The sequence below is a fragment of the Atractosteus spatula genome, chromosome 4 (genome assembly GCF_055471065.1).
Source record: "Atractosteus spatula isolate fAtrSpa1 chromosome 4, fAtrSpa1.hap1, whole genome shotgun sequence".
Classification (NCBI taxonomy): Eukaryota; Metazoa; Chordata; class Actinopteri; order Semionotiformes; family Lepisosteidae; genus Atractosteus; species Atractosteus spatula.
Genome location: NC_142709.1, coordinates 72,630,221 through 72,647,314, shown reverse-complemented (window position 1 = coordinate 72,647,314; position 17,094 = coordinate 72,630,221). Strand labels below are relative to the sequence as shown.

Sequence of the window (17,094 nt, the reverse complement as noted above, 5' to 3'; positions counted from 1 at the left end):
CAGCCCAAGCCAAAGCACAGCACTCAAAAGACCTGCCTCTTATCTCAGGAAGGTTATAGGTATTTTTGGAAAACTTTTGCTGCCCGAGATCTGTACTTCTGAGGGGCAGACAAAATTAGCGTTGGTGACAAGTTGACAAGCAGCTGAGAAGCACGGGCTGGAAGCACAACCTCAAAGCCTGAAAGCCAGTCCTGGGAGCTTTCAAGGCAAGCGCAAGCTCTGGGCTTTTAAGCCCGCAGCGATCAGAACTTCCAGCCAGCATGCACAAAAAATATCCCCCCACTGCAATCACCCAGCAGCTCTTTAGCTTCTCACTCCACCTGAAGTCCTAGTGGGTCAACTGAACTAATAATTACACACAACCAATTAAACCTCCTTCCACAATTAAATCAGGCGGCACCTGAAAGATACAAACCCACGTGAAAATGAAAACTCCGGAAACATTTTAAAACCGGTACGCGCCAGCTCCTCGTACCCCGAGGAAAGTCTCCTGAGCGGGTCGATGCGCTGGGGCTTCGGCTGAGCTACAGCTCCTGCACCAGGCCCGGTCCTCCTCTGTCAGCGGACGGGTGTAACGAGATCCGGTCCAGGCTCCCGTGAATCGTAGTTCAGGACCCTGTGCAGACGGGATGATCCGGAAGTGAGTGGAGAAGGACGACGGGGAGGAGACGACAAGGGTCAGGAGGGGGTGACAGACAGGGGGGCGTGACGACGGTGAGCTGGTGCTCGGGGGGCGTGGCCAGGGCGAACAAGTCCAAGGAGGCCAGGGGGGAAATCCGGGGTGAAGTCCAAAAGTCCAAAACCGGGTGTCCAACCGAGACGGGACAAAACAGAGTTGAAAACTGGAACGGGATCCGGTACAGGGACAGGGAAATAAAAACAGGATGACGAGGCCAGGCACTCCGAGCCCAGGACTCAGCTTGTCAGGACACTGATAGGAGGCCTGTGCCCTCAAGCCGCGGGCGTAGGGCGACTTGGTGGTAGGCGGGCCTCCGGGCGTCTATCTTCCAGTGCAGAGCCAGGAGTAGCGAGAGCCAGGAGGGGCAGGACTGGGGGCAGGTGCACGTAGTTAGCAAAATAAGAAAGAGCCGGAGCGCCCTTAAGAGGAGGGATTACGATCGTGACAACGAGAGCAGACGCAGAAATCGCGCCTGGTCTGCACGTGGGGCCTCTTCCCTGTCACAGCGCAGAAACAACGCGGCGCCTGCTGTCTCAGATTGCGAAACGGACGTCACAGCAGCTGCTTCGCTTCTTGAAGGACATTCGGGATTGTTGTTGGACAGTGCCAACAGGGGGGAATTATGAGTTTTGAAATTCAAGGGATCTGACTTCGACGCCCTCTCACCTAACCTCCCCCATCAAAGCCACAATGTCACAGCCAGAAGGAAGCAGACTGCGTCTTCCCCGGTGTCCTGTTGAGCTGTGTGGCGCAGACACTTACTTTGAGAGGGAACGATCTTCCCACACAAGATCCAGTAAGCCTATTACACCGAACTGCAAAACGAATTTATGACAGCCGAGGCTGTGTTGATACAGTGTACCCGAAGAAACATGCATCTGAAGATTTTAATATAGGTCACAATTTTTTTATTTTATGGAAATATACATAAATCCTGGGAATAACAATCAGTTTGCCATGGCATTGCATGAGAATGCAGTGAGAGTCACTACAATGTTACAGGGCCAATGGATAATAAATATTGTGAAATATCTACCATTGGGTGTCATCCTGTGAACAGATTTATGGAGTGAAGCACAGTTCTCTTGAGCCTCTAAACCGGAATGTATAACTGTCACCTTCAACTCTTTACTGAGGTGCTGTCCATTATATAGCCAATGTTTCATGCTTCTCAATTTTCTACCAATTTCAGTTTCATGCCCCATGCACTTCAATTTGTTTCTCCTTTTCACTAATTCTAGAGTGCCTGACTGTGCCTATAACTGGGAACTCTCTCACCATTCTGCTTAAAAATCTTCAAAGCAATGCAAGATCCCCGAGTTTTCACAGCAGCACAGGCTTTAACACAGAGAGCGCAGGCCCAAGTATGAACCAGGGAAGCAGGAAAAGGAACACGTTAAGAATGCAGGCTGGGTATTCAAGGAGTCTGTGGCTACGCCCTTCCTGGGTGGCGTGATGACAATTGCGGCTCGTCTGCAAACCGTAGGGAAGCATCTGATCCTCCAAGATCAAACATAAAACCACAGAGAGGAAAATCAGCTCTGCAGGAAACAATAATGAAGCTCATGAAACAAACCAAAATAATCGAGCAGATCTAATCCTTTAACAGCCTACTTCAAGAATGCAATCTGTACACAGCTGCACTTTAAAGGAGGCCTTCAGAGGAGGATTGCTCAGCATTGCAAACATGGGGCACAGAACAACAAGCTCTTAGACACAATAAAATGGGAAGATCTGACTTAACGTTTGGCAAAATGTGCAAATGAATTAGTTTCTCCACCGCAGAGGACTGGGTAAATTATGCATGCAACACACAACCCAGACCAGAGCTTTCTTTTGTACTGGATTTGCCTTTGAAATCACTGTTTTCAAATGAATGAAAGTCACATTTCATTTCTAACATAGTGCAACAAAAAGCAACTCCTTCTGTCCTCGTACATTCAGATGGACCATTTTGCTACGGACGCTATTACCGCACTGTTGCTACATTTCATTGATATTTCCACACGTGGTTTGATGGGTAAAACAATTTGTCTCAGGTGTGAGCTGAGCATGCGTGATTCTGCATTAAAACGTCAGCACGGTAAATAAGCAGCAGAGCAGGCTCCACGCTGAGCTCGAGCGAAGCTGAACAGCTCAGGTGAGATGGCCCTGGAAAGGAGAGAATGACGAGGCAGTTATGGCGCAAAGTTTGGGGAAGAATCTCTCGGAACAAGCCAGCACGTTTTTGCTGTGAGCTATTTTGTGATAAAAGCCGTAAATTACTTTTATGTTTCTCCCCAGCGATATCTTTTGATTCAAATAGTGTGGTTCTCTCTGTCGGAGTAATTTAAATGTTGTGAATTATTTATGGGGCTTGGGAAGGCAAGGCGGGGTGGAGGATATTGAAGGGCCGCTGCGTGCTGGCAGTGCGGAGGACTGCGTGTCCGGAGAGCTGTGTGAGGGGGACCACCTCGGAGACACCTGGCTGGAGTGTGTCTCCCACTTCCCCTGGGGCTCGAGAGAGGTGAGAGCTCACTTGTTTTCTTGATTCCATCAACAAATGTAAATGCAAGACATGTGATTGCCTACTCTGTTTAACTGAGTTGTTTTGCATAATTTACCGAATTATTTCTGTGGTCCAGTAGTTTTAACAGCTACTGGAAAGAAACTGTTCAGAGAAGTTTCTTCTTCGCAGGAGCTGTGCTATGATTGTGCATTCAATGATACAGCACTGGCGGGGAAACGATGCCTGATTTTCATTCAGACTGCGCAGTAAATATCTGGGAAACAGCCCAGAACGGATTTTAACATATTTTCATGCCTTAAGCTTAAGCACAGAAATTCAAATGTGTCGGTGTGGGCTAATAGTTCTACAGCACACCTCTTACACTGCTGTGCGTGTTGTGATGACAAGGTGGTTTCGCAGTGCTGGAGGTAACTGGAGATGTTGTGGAGCTGTAACTTTCAGAAAGTTTGAGAAAGCAGATTTTGCCTGACATCCTCATACCACACTGCACGACTTCATCAGATCCCCCCCTCCTCCCACACTCTGACCCCCTGTGGAGGAAAGAGCATGGAGAACAAACCCTGCTCAAGTGATTAATCCCCATGGACAGCAACCGCTGGCCACAGACCTGCCCTTTGTGCCCGAGAAAGAGACCTTGATGGAAAATCTACAAGCAGATCACCTACAAAAACAGGCTGAACGCTTCTGATTTCAGACTGTCGTGGATTTCTCTGTGCCCTCAATTACCAAATAGGCCATATTTAATGAATGGGTCTCGTTTGTAACCATTCTTGTGTTCTTATTTTTCTCTATATTGCGTTTCAATAACAACTGTAAATAATGCTCCAGCTTTTGTTTGTCGCCTGCATTCAGTCCCTAACTCCTTAGCAAACAAGCTCCTGGGTGCAGATCAGGTCCCGTTCACTTTCCAGTGGGTCTGGGCTACCATGCGCTAAGCTGCCAAAATATAATTATCATCAGTGTAACAGACCAGAAAAGGCGCACATTATCAGCTAATTAGATTTTATTGAGGATGGCAGTAAATGAACCTGGAAAGAAAAACAATGCTAATTTAATTATTTTGTTATAAAAGGTTGAAAATGCTACAAACAATATGTATGCAACAAACCTACCTTTTCTTCGCCACTGTTACTATGAAAACAGGTGTAGTCATTTGCAGACAGCAGAAGCTAGCACTGTAACTGCCTAACTGACTTAACGTATTTTTACAGACCTTTGTTATAAGGATGTCTTGCATTTACTACTAACATTTCAGTACACCCTGAACTAAAGCATAAAAATGCAGAAAATATGCAAACTGTTATTGAAAAGATGAAAACTGTAATTAGGAACATTAGCATCAGATTTTACTAAAGTATTGCTAAAGAGATTAAAAATTGAGATGATGCCAAGAGTCATGTTTATATCTGGTTTAAAGCATCACATGGCCTTTAGTCTGATTCCATGGGGTTGGGACTCCAATGTAATTAGGCAACTTGATGTTGTATGACTAAAGTTACTAGACACGTTGGTTTCTAGCACTGATAAAAACGTGCTGATTTTTTTTTTTAATTCATCAACACTGACACCCTTTAGTGTTTGCCTTCTATCATACATTAGCGGTACAATTTCACACAAGATTAGGCGGGTAATTGTGTGTTAAATAAGAGAGGTTAGCCAGAATTGCGTTGCTAATGAAGTCGGTGTAGTTAATGACGCCACATATGGACACGACGATCCTTGTGAGCAGAACAGTGATCCCTGCCCATTTGAACAGACCCGGAGCCACTCCAGCTGGGTTTTACAACCAAACCCCTGTGAATCTTTGTACACAGGAACAGGCGGGAAAAATGCCACCAGGGCAACAACACAATTAGAGAAAGAGATTCCCTAATTTTTAATGCCGGGCTTGGAATTCCGACCCAGGTGTACTGTATTCAACAGGACTGGTTCCCATCCAACAGCCAGTTGTGGGCTAGGCTGACGATAATCCATTATCATTTTCGCATGTCAGGCTTCCAGAAGGCAGTGTTATCATATCACTTAACTCCGGCCCTCAGGGGAACGTCCGGGCAGGACTGAACAGACACCCCCGACTGGCGCGCACGTGTGAGACAGATGCCAAAGCAATCTACGCGATGGGCCTCAAGCTAAAAAAAAGCTCATTTAAACAATCTACATTATTATGAAAAACAGAGTGAAAATGGGCAGCGGATTAGAATTTTAAATGCATCCACTGCTGCAAATACAGATCCCCTTTATGTCCTTCAGTCTTGTCCCCGTTTTCTGGTTGTGAACTTGCACTGCTTTCCACAATCTCAAGGTTGAGATGAAGTTTGCTGGCCAAAAAAGGAAATGCACACTGACCCCCCCAGCTTCCAGTAATCTGATCGCCAAATCCTACTCGTCACGAGAAGCCGAAAAGCTTTCTCTCGGCCGTCCTGACCTCTGCACCCTCTGAGGAAAACAATGAAACTGAAGGTGACAGGTGTCAAAACCAGACAGTCTCCAGATGTTCTGGTCCTCTCCAGATGTCACGACACATTAGGACACACAGCAAGACATTTTCGTGCCGGCTCTGTGGACTTTCAGGAGCTGAGGAATTGGCAGGGACGATTCTCCCCTCAAAAACGCTTTCAAACCATTTTGTAATAAATTGGATTTTCATATCTTTCCTTTACAGCAGGTGTTTTTTTATTACTACTTCCTTCTTGGTGGGGGAATCGGGGGCTTCACAGTTTTCCAGTATGCTGGTGATTATGTGGGAATTTTCAGATGTGTTAATTTGCCGACTGTAATCTGTTGGATGTTGTCCAGAACTCCGGCTTCAGAAAGGGCCCTTGGTGGTAAGAGGGAGGTATGAGCGCTCGGCTCCAGAGCGTTCCAACACTGGCAGCCTGTCCACAGGAACAGGAGAGCTGTCAGCCCAAGACTAAGAACCCCGCATGCCTGGCTCTGCAGACGTGCGATACAAGGAGGCAGGCACGCACAAAAGAATCTGACACTCATCTGTGGCGTCCAGCTCTGTGTCCCCGATGACACATTTCCAAACCGTCCTCCTTCGGAAACAGCGCTGCGATGCCGCCACCATGAACCGCGCGTCCCGAGACCCAGCAATCACTGCAGCTCCATTTTTAGTATTTTGTTCTGTGAAAGTGTGGGAAGGTTCAGACATCCGTGTTAACATGAAGCAATTCGGCGCCTTCAGGTTTGACCCTGAAGCGGCTTGAAACCCTCCCGATACCACCGTTCGGTTTTCAGACCCCGGTTTTCCCCATTCACAGAAATGAGAAATCCCCAGCAGGCCCGACGCGCCTCGAAGGGGGAGTCTTCGCTCACACAAAGGTCCTCACTCTGCACAATCCATGGAGTGTCAGGATGCCAGCTCTGTTCAATAGAAAGAGCTCCCTTCTTACAAAACAAAGGAATCTGGCGTCTCGTCTTACTTAAAGTGTGATTCCAAAACAGCTTCCCTCCCTCCTCCCACATGGCGTAAGAGCTTTTTTTTTTGCATTCTTGATAAAACTCTTGTCCTTAATGGTATTAAGCTGCCGTGCATTTCTGCTTAATGACATTTTGATCACAAAACCCATGAATTCAGCCCGCCGCCCAGGCTCCAGCCCTGTACCCAGACCAGTGCTGGTGCTGTCAGCTGCCTGTGCTCAGTGGCTTCTAACTCAAATCCAGACAGCGGTAAATTAAGACGGTCCGGCTGCAAACAGATGATAAAGAGAAAGCCGCAGCTGGGGACGTAACATGAAGGCAGTGAAAAGAAAAGTCCCCTTGCAGTGAACCTTCTAGGAACAGTAATCCTCCCAAAGATTTATAAATGTACGAATTAAAACAGGAATCCAGTTTCCCTGTGGACTCTTGCTCACAGCACAACTGCAGATGAGCGGCTGCAGAGCAGATGGACATTCTGGCGGCGGTTGCTGTTTGTCTCTTTTTCCTGCCCTGATGAAGACCACTCGAGTACTTCTGTAAAGCGAGCACAAGCACAGAGCTGCACGGCAGACGGGGAGAGGGGCCAGGCGAAGGGTTAACTGCCCCCCCCCCCCCTCGCAGGCTGCAGAGCGAGACCCTAACATCGACTCCGCGCGGCTCAGCAGTCAATCACAGCGCCGGAGCCCCCGTGTCGCCGCGTTGCCATGGGGCCAATCGCAGCGCCTGCTCGCAGGGGGGCCGCCAGCCAGAGACGCGGGGCTCCTCTCGCACCCCCCATCCTCCGGGTCCTCCTGGCAACGCCACCCACATTGACTGGCCCTCTCGCTGTCCCCCCCCCCCAGATCCCCCCAGCAGCCGAGCCGGACCCGCCCCGTGAGCGCGCGCCCCCGCGGGACCTCCCGGAACATGTTCCTCTGGACGGGAAGCAGGACCGCGCAGGGCCCGGGGCCCGAGAGGAGGTACCGCTTCCGCTCTTTCCTCACCCCTGACCTTTGCCTGCCTCTGCCAGCTGCGCCCTGCTCTGCAGGTGCCCTTCCCAGCCAGAGCAAGAGGGGCTGCCACAGGAGCCCACACGGGGCTGCTCTGGGCAGGGCTCAGGAAGCAGCCCTGGCTGGTTTAGAAATCCGTACTTTAAATATGTGGCGTACAGTGCGGACTTGAATAAAATAATATTGAAAAATATTTTCCTCTTTTTGCATAGAGCTTTTGGTCTCTGAACTAAAACATAGCCAGACATTCCAAATGACAAAAACGACTTATATTAATGGTTCAGTTAAAAAAAAAAAACACACAATTTAAACATGGGGAGCCGATAACTGTTGACATAATCCAGCAGATTTCATAACTGTTGGTAACAAAATTGTTGACAGGAGAGCGGTGTAAGTAACTCAGCGTTTGTTCATTTAAGACGCACATCTGAAAATGAACACGCTGCAAATCAATCAGGCCATGTAAATCAACAGCTCTTGTAATCTCAATTAATTAAATGCTTAACATTGATTATCAGTATCCAGTAGAGCGTGTGCAGTTTTTTACAGAATTAAGAATCGAGTAATAAATCTATAACATACAAGAGTAATCCATATTTGTTCCAGGAGAAAGAACTACTTGCAAGTAAGAAATTGACTTTCAAAAGACAGTCCTTACACTCGCTCTATAATTGAGCAGACCTGATTGATTTCCTTTATATGCAGATGTAGATAATATTACCTCATCTGTAAATTATGTAATATTGATTTTGTGCTGTTCTAGTAAGTGCAAAAGATGTTTATTTGAAAGAACTTAATGAGCATACATGCTTTCAGTCACAAAAGGGCCGTGCATCGAGTTAACGCCGTTTGCATCTGTTTCAACAGCCACGTCTGTATTAAAAAAATAAAACTGCATGACGTCTGTGTGGAGTTGAGACTGAGCATAAACAGAAAGTCAAAATCCCCCGCTTCTCTTTAAATGTGTTGAATGCGATCACATAATGGCACACCCAGGTGTCACACGGGCAACATCAGAAATCCGTGTGGTATCCAGCTGCGAGTGACCGCACCTGCGTGTGCCTGACTTTGTGTCCTGTCCTATCACAATGAAAACGAGTCAATAACAGACGGCTGACTGTTGAAAGTGCGCGGAAAGAGCGCTAAGATCTGACTGGGCGAGTCCTGTTATAATAAGCTCCCTTCTCCAGTAGAGGAGACGAGCTCTGGGATGTTGCACACAGGTGCGATCTGTCCAAGATGCACACTCTCCATCCCTGCAGTGGGCTAAAATCATGTTTTTAACTAACTGTAGGTGACGATTGTAATCTGGGGTGATGCAGCGGAAATTTAAAAGACTGTTGTTGGCTTGTTGTTTTTTGAGCCGCATGGTCTGTTCGAATCACCAGGACGATTTACCAGAAAATCCGGGAGCACGACCTCCTGGACAAGAGGAAGACGGTGACGGCGCTGCGGGCCGGCGAGGACAGAGCCATGCTCCTGGGCATCACCATGATGGCGTTCTCCGTCATGACGTACTTCCTCCTGGGAATCACCGTGGTGCGCTCCTACACGGAGAGGTAGGGGCGCTGGGGCGCTCGGGCTCCCTCTGGTGGTCAGACTGGGATCACCGTCAGCTGCTCTGCGCGGAGCGCCCTGTACAGAGCAGATCGATCAAGACCACCGTCATTATAATTATTATGACTAGATTGACTTACACTGGACTTATTGTTTTTGGAAAAAAATATATAATATTTTCAGATGATAGAAAAATTACATTAGGTTTGTCGGTACAAGGAACGATCAAGCAGGTGCAGTAAGGTACAAAATTAAAAAATAAATAAAATAAAATGAACGACAATTTTGACAAAGCTGAGAACTGGAGTCATTTCTTAAGGCAGAAGGTTGTGGGATTATGGAACTAAATACCAAACCATGATGTCAAAAACCCGGCGTCTTTCCAGAAACAGCTGCAGGAAAATCCCGGGATTTAGCTTAACTACTAACTACAGAATGGGCTTGGCAGGGCGGGTGGTCTGCTTCAGAGGTTTTGTCCAGCCTCCATCCCGTTGGAGACTGGTGGGATTAGTAGGATGTGCATCTCAGCCCTACATGACCTCACCCTTGTCCTCACTTCAGGCGAAGGCGATCCTGCTGTAAAAATGCGTTTTTTTTTAAATCTGCAAGTGCAGATATTCCGGATGTGGACCCCAGGCTCCACCGTGCTCACTGAGAGACAGAGAGCTGGAACGGCCAGGATCTGACTCTCTGGCGGGGTTTTACAGTACTTTAGAGGTGATCACACTCAGCACATGTTGGGCCCTGATGGAGTATAGCGGGGGGAAAGCTTGATAAAGCTTGATTGTACAGGCCGCCCGCTGATGTGGTGCAGAGGAAAGTGGCCGTAGCTGGGAGGGATCTGAGGGTGACCCCTAAGCTCTGCCGGAGGCCTGGGAGGTTCAGGGCTCAGTCATGGCAGGGCGCCCACCTCACCTGGGGTGTGCCCAGAGAGTGTCGTCAGCAAGTGACACTTCAATCCTTTCCTGCTCCTGCAAGCACTGTGGTGCTGACCGGCCCCATCAGCTGACCAGTGTCTCAGCAGTGGGTGTGATAGAGCCTGTCCCAGCACGCAATGGGTGCAAGGCACGGTGCACCCTGCACAGGATGCCTGTCCATCGCAGGGCACACACAGACACTCACACACAGACACATGCCAGAGATAGTTTTCCCAGAAGCCATTTATCCTGCTATGTCTTTGGAGGAACCCCACGCAGGTCTGGACCCAGTGCTGCCAAGCAAACCTTCTCTGAATCTCTCGTTCCACCCATGCTGGTACAGCATTATAGAGTCATAGTGGATTATTGAATACTGACTCTACATGGGCAGGGTATGAAAACAGGGATAATAGTCTGTTATCCATGACTTTAAAGCTAGTATCTAGGTAATACTTGGCATTTTAACTGGTAACCAGTATATAATCCTTTTTCTTTCTCGATTCGTATTCAGCATATGGACAGGGGAGTCCAACTGCACTGTGCTCAACTCCAGCATCGTGGCTGACGTGAACTGTACCTACAGCTGTGGCTCGGACTGCTGGAAGGGCTCGAGGTACCCCTGTCTGCAAGTGTTTGTCATGCTCAACTCTTCTGGGAAAGCAGCTCGGCTCTCCCACAATGAGGAGATGCAGGAGTTGAATCCTGAGGTGAGTCCAGCCATGACTCCAGCCAGAATACTAGTCAATAAGGTCTCGTGACTCAGTGCTTACTGGGGACATTGTCCTCATCGGGCTCTGCATGACACAAATTGCACAAGACATGGATACATGTGTCCCAGTTTCACTGCCCCGTCTGTTAAGGCTTTTCATTTTAATACGAAGCCTCTGAAATTTTAAATGTTGTGTGTAGTGTGTAGTGTGCTGACTTCGATTAAAGACCCTTTTTCTTTCTCTTTCTAGTGCTTTTATGTGCCCAAATGCCGGAAGGACTACTCCGTGGTGCAGACGATAGTTCTGAACATTTCCGAGCGCCTGAAGGTGCACCAGCACTTCCCCTGCTACTTCGACCCCGGGGACGGGCAGGCCAGCGTGCTCCTGACCCGGCTGTACGGCCGCAGGGCAGTGCTGCTCTCTCTGCTCTGGCCCTCCTGCACGCTCCTGGGGGGGGCGCTCATCGTCGCCCTGGTGAAGCTCACCCAGCACCTCTCCATTCTGTGCGAACACATCAACAAAATCAAAAGGTGAAACAGTGGAGAGATCAGCACTAAAGCGCATTCCTGCCGTCTCCTCCCAAACCTCAAGGAGCGACGTTTTTGTCTGGAAAACACGCCACCCCCCCCTCCCAAAAAATCTGCATCTGAAAATGTGTTTTTCTTCTTGTTCTGAAATTGTCCTTTGAGGCTTCACTGCTTCACATTACAAGACCGGCTTTGTGGATCAAACCAGCAAACTGTGTGGTGGAGAAAAGCCCATCTCTGCTCAAATCCCAAAGCTGAACATTCAGGAAAAGTCCTAACAAAGGGAAAGAACACTTTCACTGGATGTATTTGTGTTTAACAATCATACAGCACCTGTCTCACTTGGGCTTTTTTCTTCTGGATACTCCCATATCTCTGCCCTTACCTTAAAGAGACAATTCTAAAAACAAACGATGACAGAGAGTACGTGTCGTCTGCCCTCGAACTCTTGGACTGCTCGGTTTATTGGGGTTCAGTAGGGAAGGCACCCAAGTTCTGACTCTAGGAATGTGGTACTGAGGCATTGAAAACTCTCAGGAGCAGATGAGAGGGAGTATAATGCCAGACCAAGTCAAGCAGGATCAGACCTATTAAATTACAGTGTGAAATGTACTGTTTGGCGGCACAGTTATGAACCCCAACAGCAAGCACTGTGCAACTACACATAACTATAAACAGAAGGCACATCCGGGGAAATTGTTAGCAATACTCTACTGCTCAGGTAAAGGTATACAGCCCTGGGTAAGACTGATATTCCAGCCTCAGTGCTGATGTATTACAGGTAATCAAATTCACATTGCTCACATTTCAAAACGAGAGTGACGGCGGTTTTTAAAATGTGATTTCTCTCTTACTGCATTTTCAAATGGAAATTGCGCCTGGCGTCTCATTGCAGGGCGTGATCCCTTCCCGATCCCTGTGCCTCCAGGACAGGACAGGCTCCGGGCTGCCGAGTCCCGCGCCAGGAATAGACGGCTTTCTGGGAATGGATCTGATGATCAGTGGAAATTAAGTAATGAATTTAAAACAGCTGCCAACAACGGTTCCTTATTGTTCAGTTTTTCCCCTTTGGAACAAAAGTCTTGCACACTGCAGTGTTTAAGTGCTGCAAACACAGTGTTCTATATTTTAAATGCAAGTGATGTCAGCATAACTGTGAGCAGGCAATTCAGGAATCATTGTACTCCAACACAGCCTTAATTTGGGCTCAACTTCACCTGAAAATTAAATGAGCTTATTAACCGCTTTACAAACTAAATGTACTACTGACTGTACCATCTGCTACAATTTCACAGCACTGTGAGGATTCTCAAGTGTTTGTCTCTGATGGAAGACAATGTGTGACATGTACTTCCTGAGCTAAAATTAGGCATACCGCAGTAAAAGTTTAAATCTCCTTTTTTTATTCCATTCGCAGTGCCAAGCTCAGCCACGCTGAGACACGTGTGACCAGCACCTCAGAATCAGTCATGTTGCAGCAGAGCTCAGTGTGGCACAGTTGTTAGTTCCCTCAGAAGGTTTTTTTGTGGAGCGGCACTGACTGTGGCAAGGAGCACACATTGAAGAGCAGCTGGGTAGATTAATCGGCACTGTGGGAAGAGGCGACTGAAGCTGCTTCAGTTGGTAAGAGAGGGAAGGAATTCTTCTTACACACTTCCTAACGGAAATTGGCACGGTCAGCTGATGACATCATTGGAATCACCTGACATCCACACGTGGGAACAGCAGGGCCACAGACTCAGTCACTGTATGGGCTCCTAACAAACCCAGCCTCTGCAGATCCTATAATGTGCTATTCCAGTGTCTACACCAAGGTGGCGAGCTACTTTTTATACTGTTGATTACCATTGATAAATGAAAAAATAAAGATCTTTATAAAAAATCGGTTTGATAAATTATTTGAAAATTGTTTCATAGTTCAAATCTAGGATGGATTTCAATGAAAAGATCATTTATTAATTTATTAAGTTAGTAAAGTTATATATAGGAATTGTATTAAGTTACTATGCTGTATGTATCTTTGGGAATCTGTATTCAAACCACTGCTCTTATCTCCAGGGAGCTCTGCTCTTCGCAGGCCACCGTGCAGCAGGTCTCTATAAACCTCCAGCAAGGCCTCGGCTTGTACAATTAAGAAACTAATGAGCTCAGTTGGGTAATGAAGGGCTCAGATTGAAGGAAAGCCAGAACTCTCCTGGCCCTGCAGGACTGGAGCTGTGCTCCTCTCTCTTATCAGATTCCCTGTCTTTTTTTCCAAGAGATGCTGAGAAGATGCTACAGCACGTCGTCCTGCCATGAGAGGGCGTGAGTGACGAAGCCCACATCTCATGGTCCCGGCAAGGAGGGGAGTCACTCTCCAGAGCCTGATCCCCCTTCACGCTGAACACGATCTCTTGAAATGGAGGGAAAATGTCCCGGAGCTGCAAGCTCAGCATGAGCCGTTTCTGCAGTGACATCGGCGTTGAAAACCACTGCAAAGCATCCAGCAGGGTGGGCCTCTTCCTGCTGTACTTGTTCTGTTATTCGCCGGGCCTGCCCACGTATGGAAACACTGTTCAGGGGAGGAGAACACTGTTTCATGGGAGTCTGCGCAGCAGGCCCAAGCTTCCTGCGGCTGTGGACCTGTCCCTGCGCGGAGTCAGACTGTGAACATCTGTGCTGAAAGCCGAAGAGCTCTGGCAAGAGCGAGGATGACCCCCACAGGAAGCTGGACGCTGCAGCTTCGTTAGGGTTAGGATTACAGTTCCTCGCCTCAGCAAGGGCCACAGCGCACTGACCGCCCAGCGGCGGTGACCACCTGGGTCCTGGACTCACCAGTAAAATGTGTTTGCAATGAGCAAAGCACTCGTGTATCACTTTAACATACTGGAAGTACGTAAGTAAAACTGACACACACTGGAACTCAGAGCTGTTCTTATAAAAAGGAAATCTGAGTTCTGGAAGTGTAACTCCAAAAACAGTTAAAGGTATAAATATTGCCTTGATAGTACACAACTGAAGTATTTCAAGTGTTGTGAATAAGCCCCATTAATCATCTGTATGTTAAGTATCTGTAATTTCTATGAAGTAACAAATTATTCTAAATTTCCATGGGCATCCTCTTTTTCTCTGAAGAGATCAATGTTAATGGAGACATCCTGTGTGAGGCTCCTATGCATTTCTGACATAGGAATTTGGCACCCTCTGCTGTTTATTGTGCAGGAGAACTAGTGGGCAAAAACCTGAGAACAAGTGATAAAAACATGGATCTATATCAGAACGTACTTCTCTTCTTCCCTGATAAAAATGATCTCTTGTTAAGGAAGCCCATCTTGCTTGTTTTTTTGCTAACTGATTTCATCCAGCTGTTTCTTGAAACAGGAGGTATCGGCTTCAGCAACAGGGCAGGGTAGCCTGGTCCACCCTCCCTCAACCACACAGATGTACAAGTGAGACAGTTCGTCTGTCACTCGTGATTTAAACGCAAAGGCTGGGTGAGGCACCTGTGTAGCCATTTGATCCTGATACGAGGTTCATAATCAGACCAGCTGATTCCTATAAAGTCCTACAAGACATATACCTTAGAAATGGCTTTCACACCCATGATCTGCAGTTTGTGTTCCTCATGCTGTATCCCAGAAAAGCCACAGAACTTCCACAAAAGTTCTGGAGCTCCAGGAAGATGGAGAGCACCGCAAGAGGGAGGAGACGGGTTGCACATCCCCCCCCACACCTTGACATCAGTCCAGCACCTTTGCTGCCCCAGAGGAGCTCAGGATCCAGCCAGTGCAGGAGCTGAGGCCCAGGCACCAGTCAGTTAATAAAGACAGCAGGCCTCTAATGAACACCTGCAAATCCCCAGCACTGCCACTTCAGTCCAAGGCCGTGTCCCAGATGCAGCACTGAGCTCTAAGCCCTTCCTCCAAGTCCACACTTCTGTGACGCAGCGCCAGAGGACTCGAGGAGCAGCGTTACAAACGGGGGAATGGGACACCTCTTGTGACGTCACCCGCTGGTCACATGGCTCAGGGTCACAATGGTGTCGGCTGTCGAAGCTTCCTTTCCAGTAGCTAAGTGCATGTCAGCAGGGAATTATTTTAATGAATTTTTCATCTCGTCTGTCCCTCCACACAAGTAGTGACACATCGTGTTCATTCATGTTGAGCTGCTCGACTCAAAACTGGCGAAGTAAACCAAGGAAAACCTGGCAATACCACTGCCTGTTTATTCACAGCTGAGTACTACTAAATACATTTCATATCGTCTGTCCCAGTACAAAAATAACAGTATGGGACACGTGACCTGTCCGTTCATGTTGAACAGGATTCATTCAAAGTGGTGAAAGTAAATGAAATAAGGTAAACATGGCAATATCTCAAAACTTTATACTGTTAAATACTTTGTCTTTTCATGTTCAAAATATATCGGAGGTGAACAAAATTCATCAGTCGTAATGGGGTAACGAAATAAAGGCTTTATGTCAACACTTCGTAAGTAAAATACATATGAATGATACATATGAAGTAGCCTTAATTAAATTCTGTTTATACATAAAATATTATGAGCTTTAAAACTCTAAAAAGCATGAATTTTTATACAGAACGCACGTGTGAAGGGCGTGAGTCTGCAAGTGTGCATATTGGGAGAATATCTGTCCCAGGACCAGAGAAGGGGTGGTTGCTGGAGGAGAGGGCAGAAGAGTTGCCAAACGAAAGTCAGAAAGGCAGTTGGGATGCTGTCAGTGATGGCTCTGCAAAACCCTATCAGAACTACATTCCATGCGGTGCTTTCCTTGTGATACTGGTGATGTTCAAGTTCCATTGAAGTGTATTAGAGATCATCATTTCCTAAACCTTTAAGGACTCCGCCACACCATGTTTTTCGGAAATCAACCACTATTTTAAGGGTACCAGGCTCCAGGTGGTTGTTGGTGAACCAGACTCCCCTCATCGTCGGGGGTGATGTCATCTGCAGACGCGATTGTCCATTGGAGGAGTCGCCGTCAGTGCAGTGGCCGGTGTAAGAGGAACAGAGTAATGGGGAAAGCACACATCCTTGAGGTCCACCAGAACTCACTAACAGACAGTCTGACAGATAAGGGCTGAGCTACACCCACTGCCTTCTATCTGTGAGAAAGCTGAAGATCCACTGGCAGGTGGAAAGTGGGACAGTCTACTATAACAATTCGTTGTAAAGGAGTTCTGGAATGATAGTATTAAACGCAGAGCTAAAAGAAACAAAATAATTATTGCATATGCACCTAATTCATAATGTAGTGAAATCCCCCCAGAATGCGAAATGTAGCAAAGACCCATGTTAACAGCATCATCCACTGACCTGTTGACACAGCACGCACACTGCAGAGAATCGACTTCTGAGATAAAGAAGTACCGTACTTTCACAAGTCTTTATTATGATGGAAGTAAAAGAAACTGTAGTCATTAAGTCACACTGTTTTGTCCTTCTCTGGTAGAGAAACACTAATGGAGGATCTTACACTGGTCCAGAGACTGACTGAATCAGTGACAACAGGGGCTCCAGCCTCTGTCCTGCAGCTCTGCCTTGCAGAGAGCCTATGCACTTCCTGTTCTTCGCTAATTCGAGGAAGCTGAAGAGGAGAGGGGATGGCTGAGAGCCGGGGGGGCTCTGGTTCAGGCTGAAGGGAAGAGGAGACCAGTGAGGGCCAGGAGCTCACAGAACTAGAGGAGCTCATCAGAATGCAAGAGCTACGATCATCACTAATGAGCCCCCCCTGTACCTCTGGTAGTAATCTGTTACATTTTATCATTTAATCTGAGGACAAT

The 17,094-nt window shown here is 47.4% G+C and overlaps 1 protein-coding gene across 4 annotated transcripts in view; it reads left to right on the top strand.

The window, feature by feature from the left end:
- LOC148837198 (calcium-activated potassium channel subunit beta-2-like) overlaps nt 1-13,870 on the top strand; it is a 28,645-nt gene extending 14,775 nt beyond the window's left edge. The window contains exons 2-7 of one of the 4 annotated variants that reach the window (XR_016091016.1): nt 7,454-7,570; nt 8,989-9,159; nt 10,586-10,781; nt 11,034-12,092; nt 12,207-12,934; nt 13,570-13,870. Coding sequence is in view for 1 of the 4 variants with exons in the window: in XM_088914991.1 (XP_088771117.1) it covers nt 7,518-7,570; nt 8,989-9,159; nt 10,586-10,781; nt 11,034-11,318 (705 nt within the window). In the remaining 3 variants the exon portion in view is untranslated. Of the gene's footprint in view, nt 1-7,453; nt 7,571-8,988; nt 9,160-10,585; nt 10,782-11,033; nt 13,215-13,569 lie in introns of those variants that run through there. The other 3 variants (XR_016091015.1, XR_016091014.1, XM_088914991.1) reach the window with 3 other exon arrangements.
- Nucleotides 13,871-17,094: the final 3,224 nt, after the last annotated feature.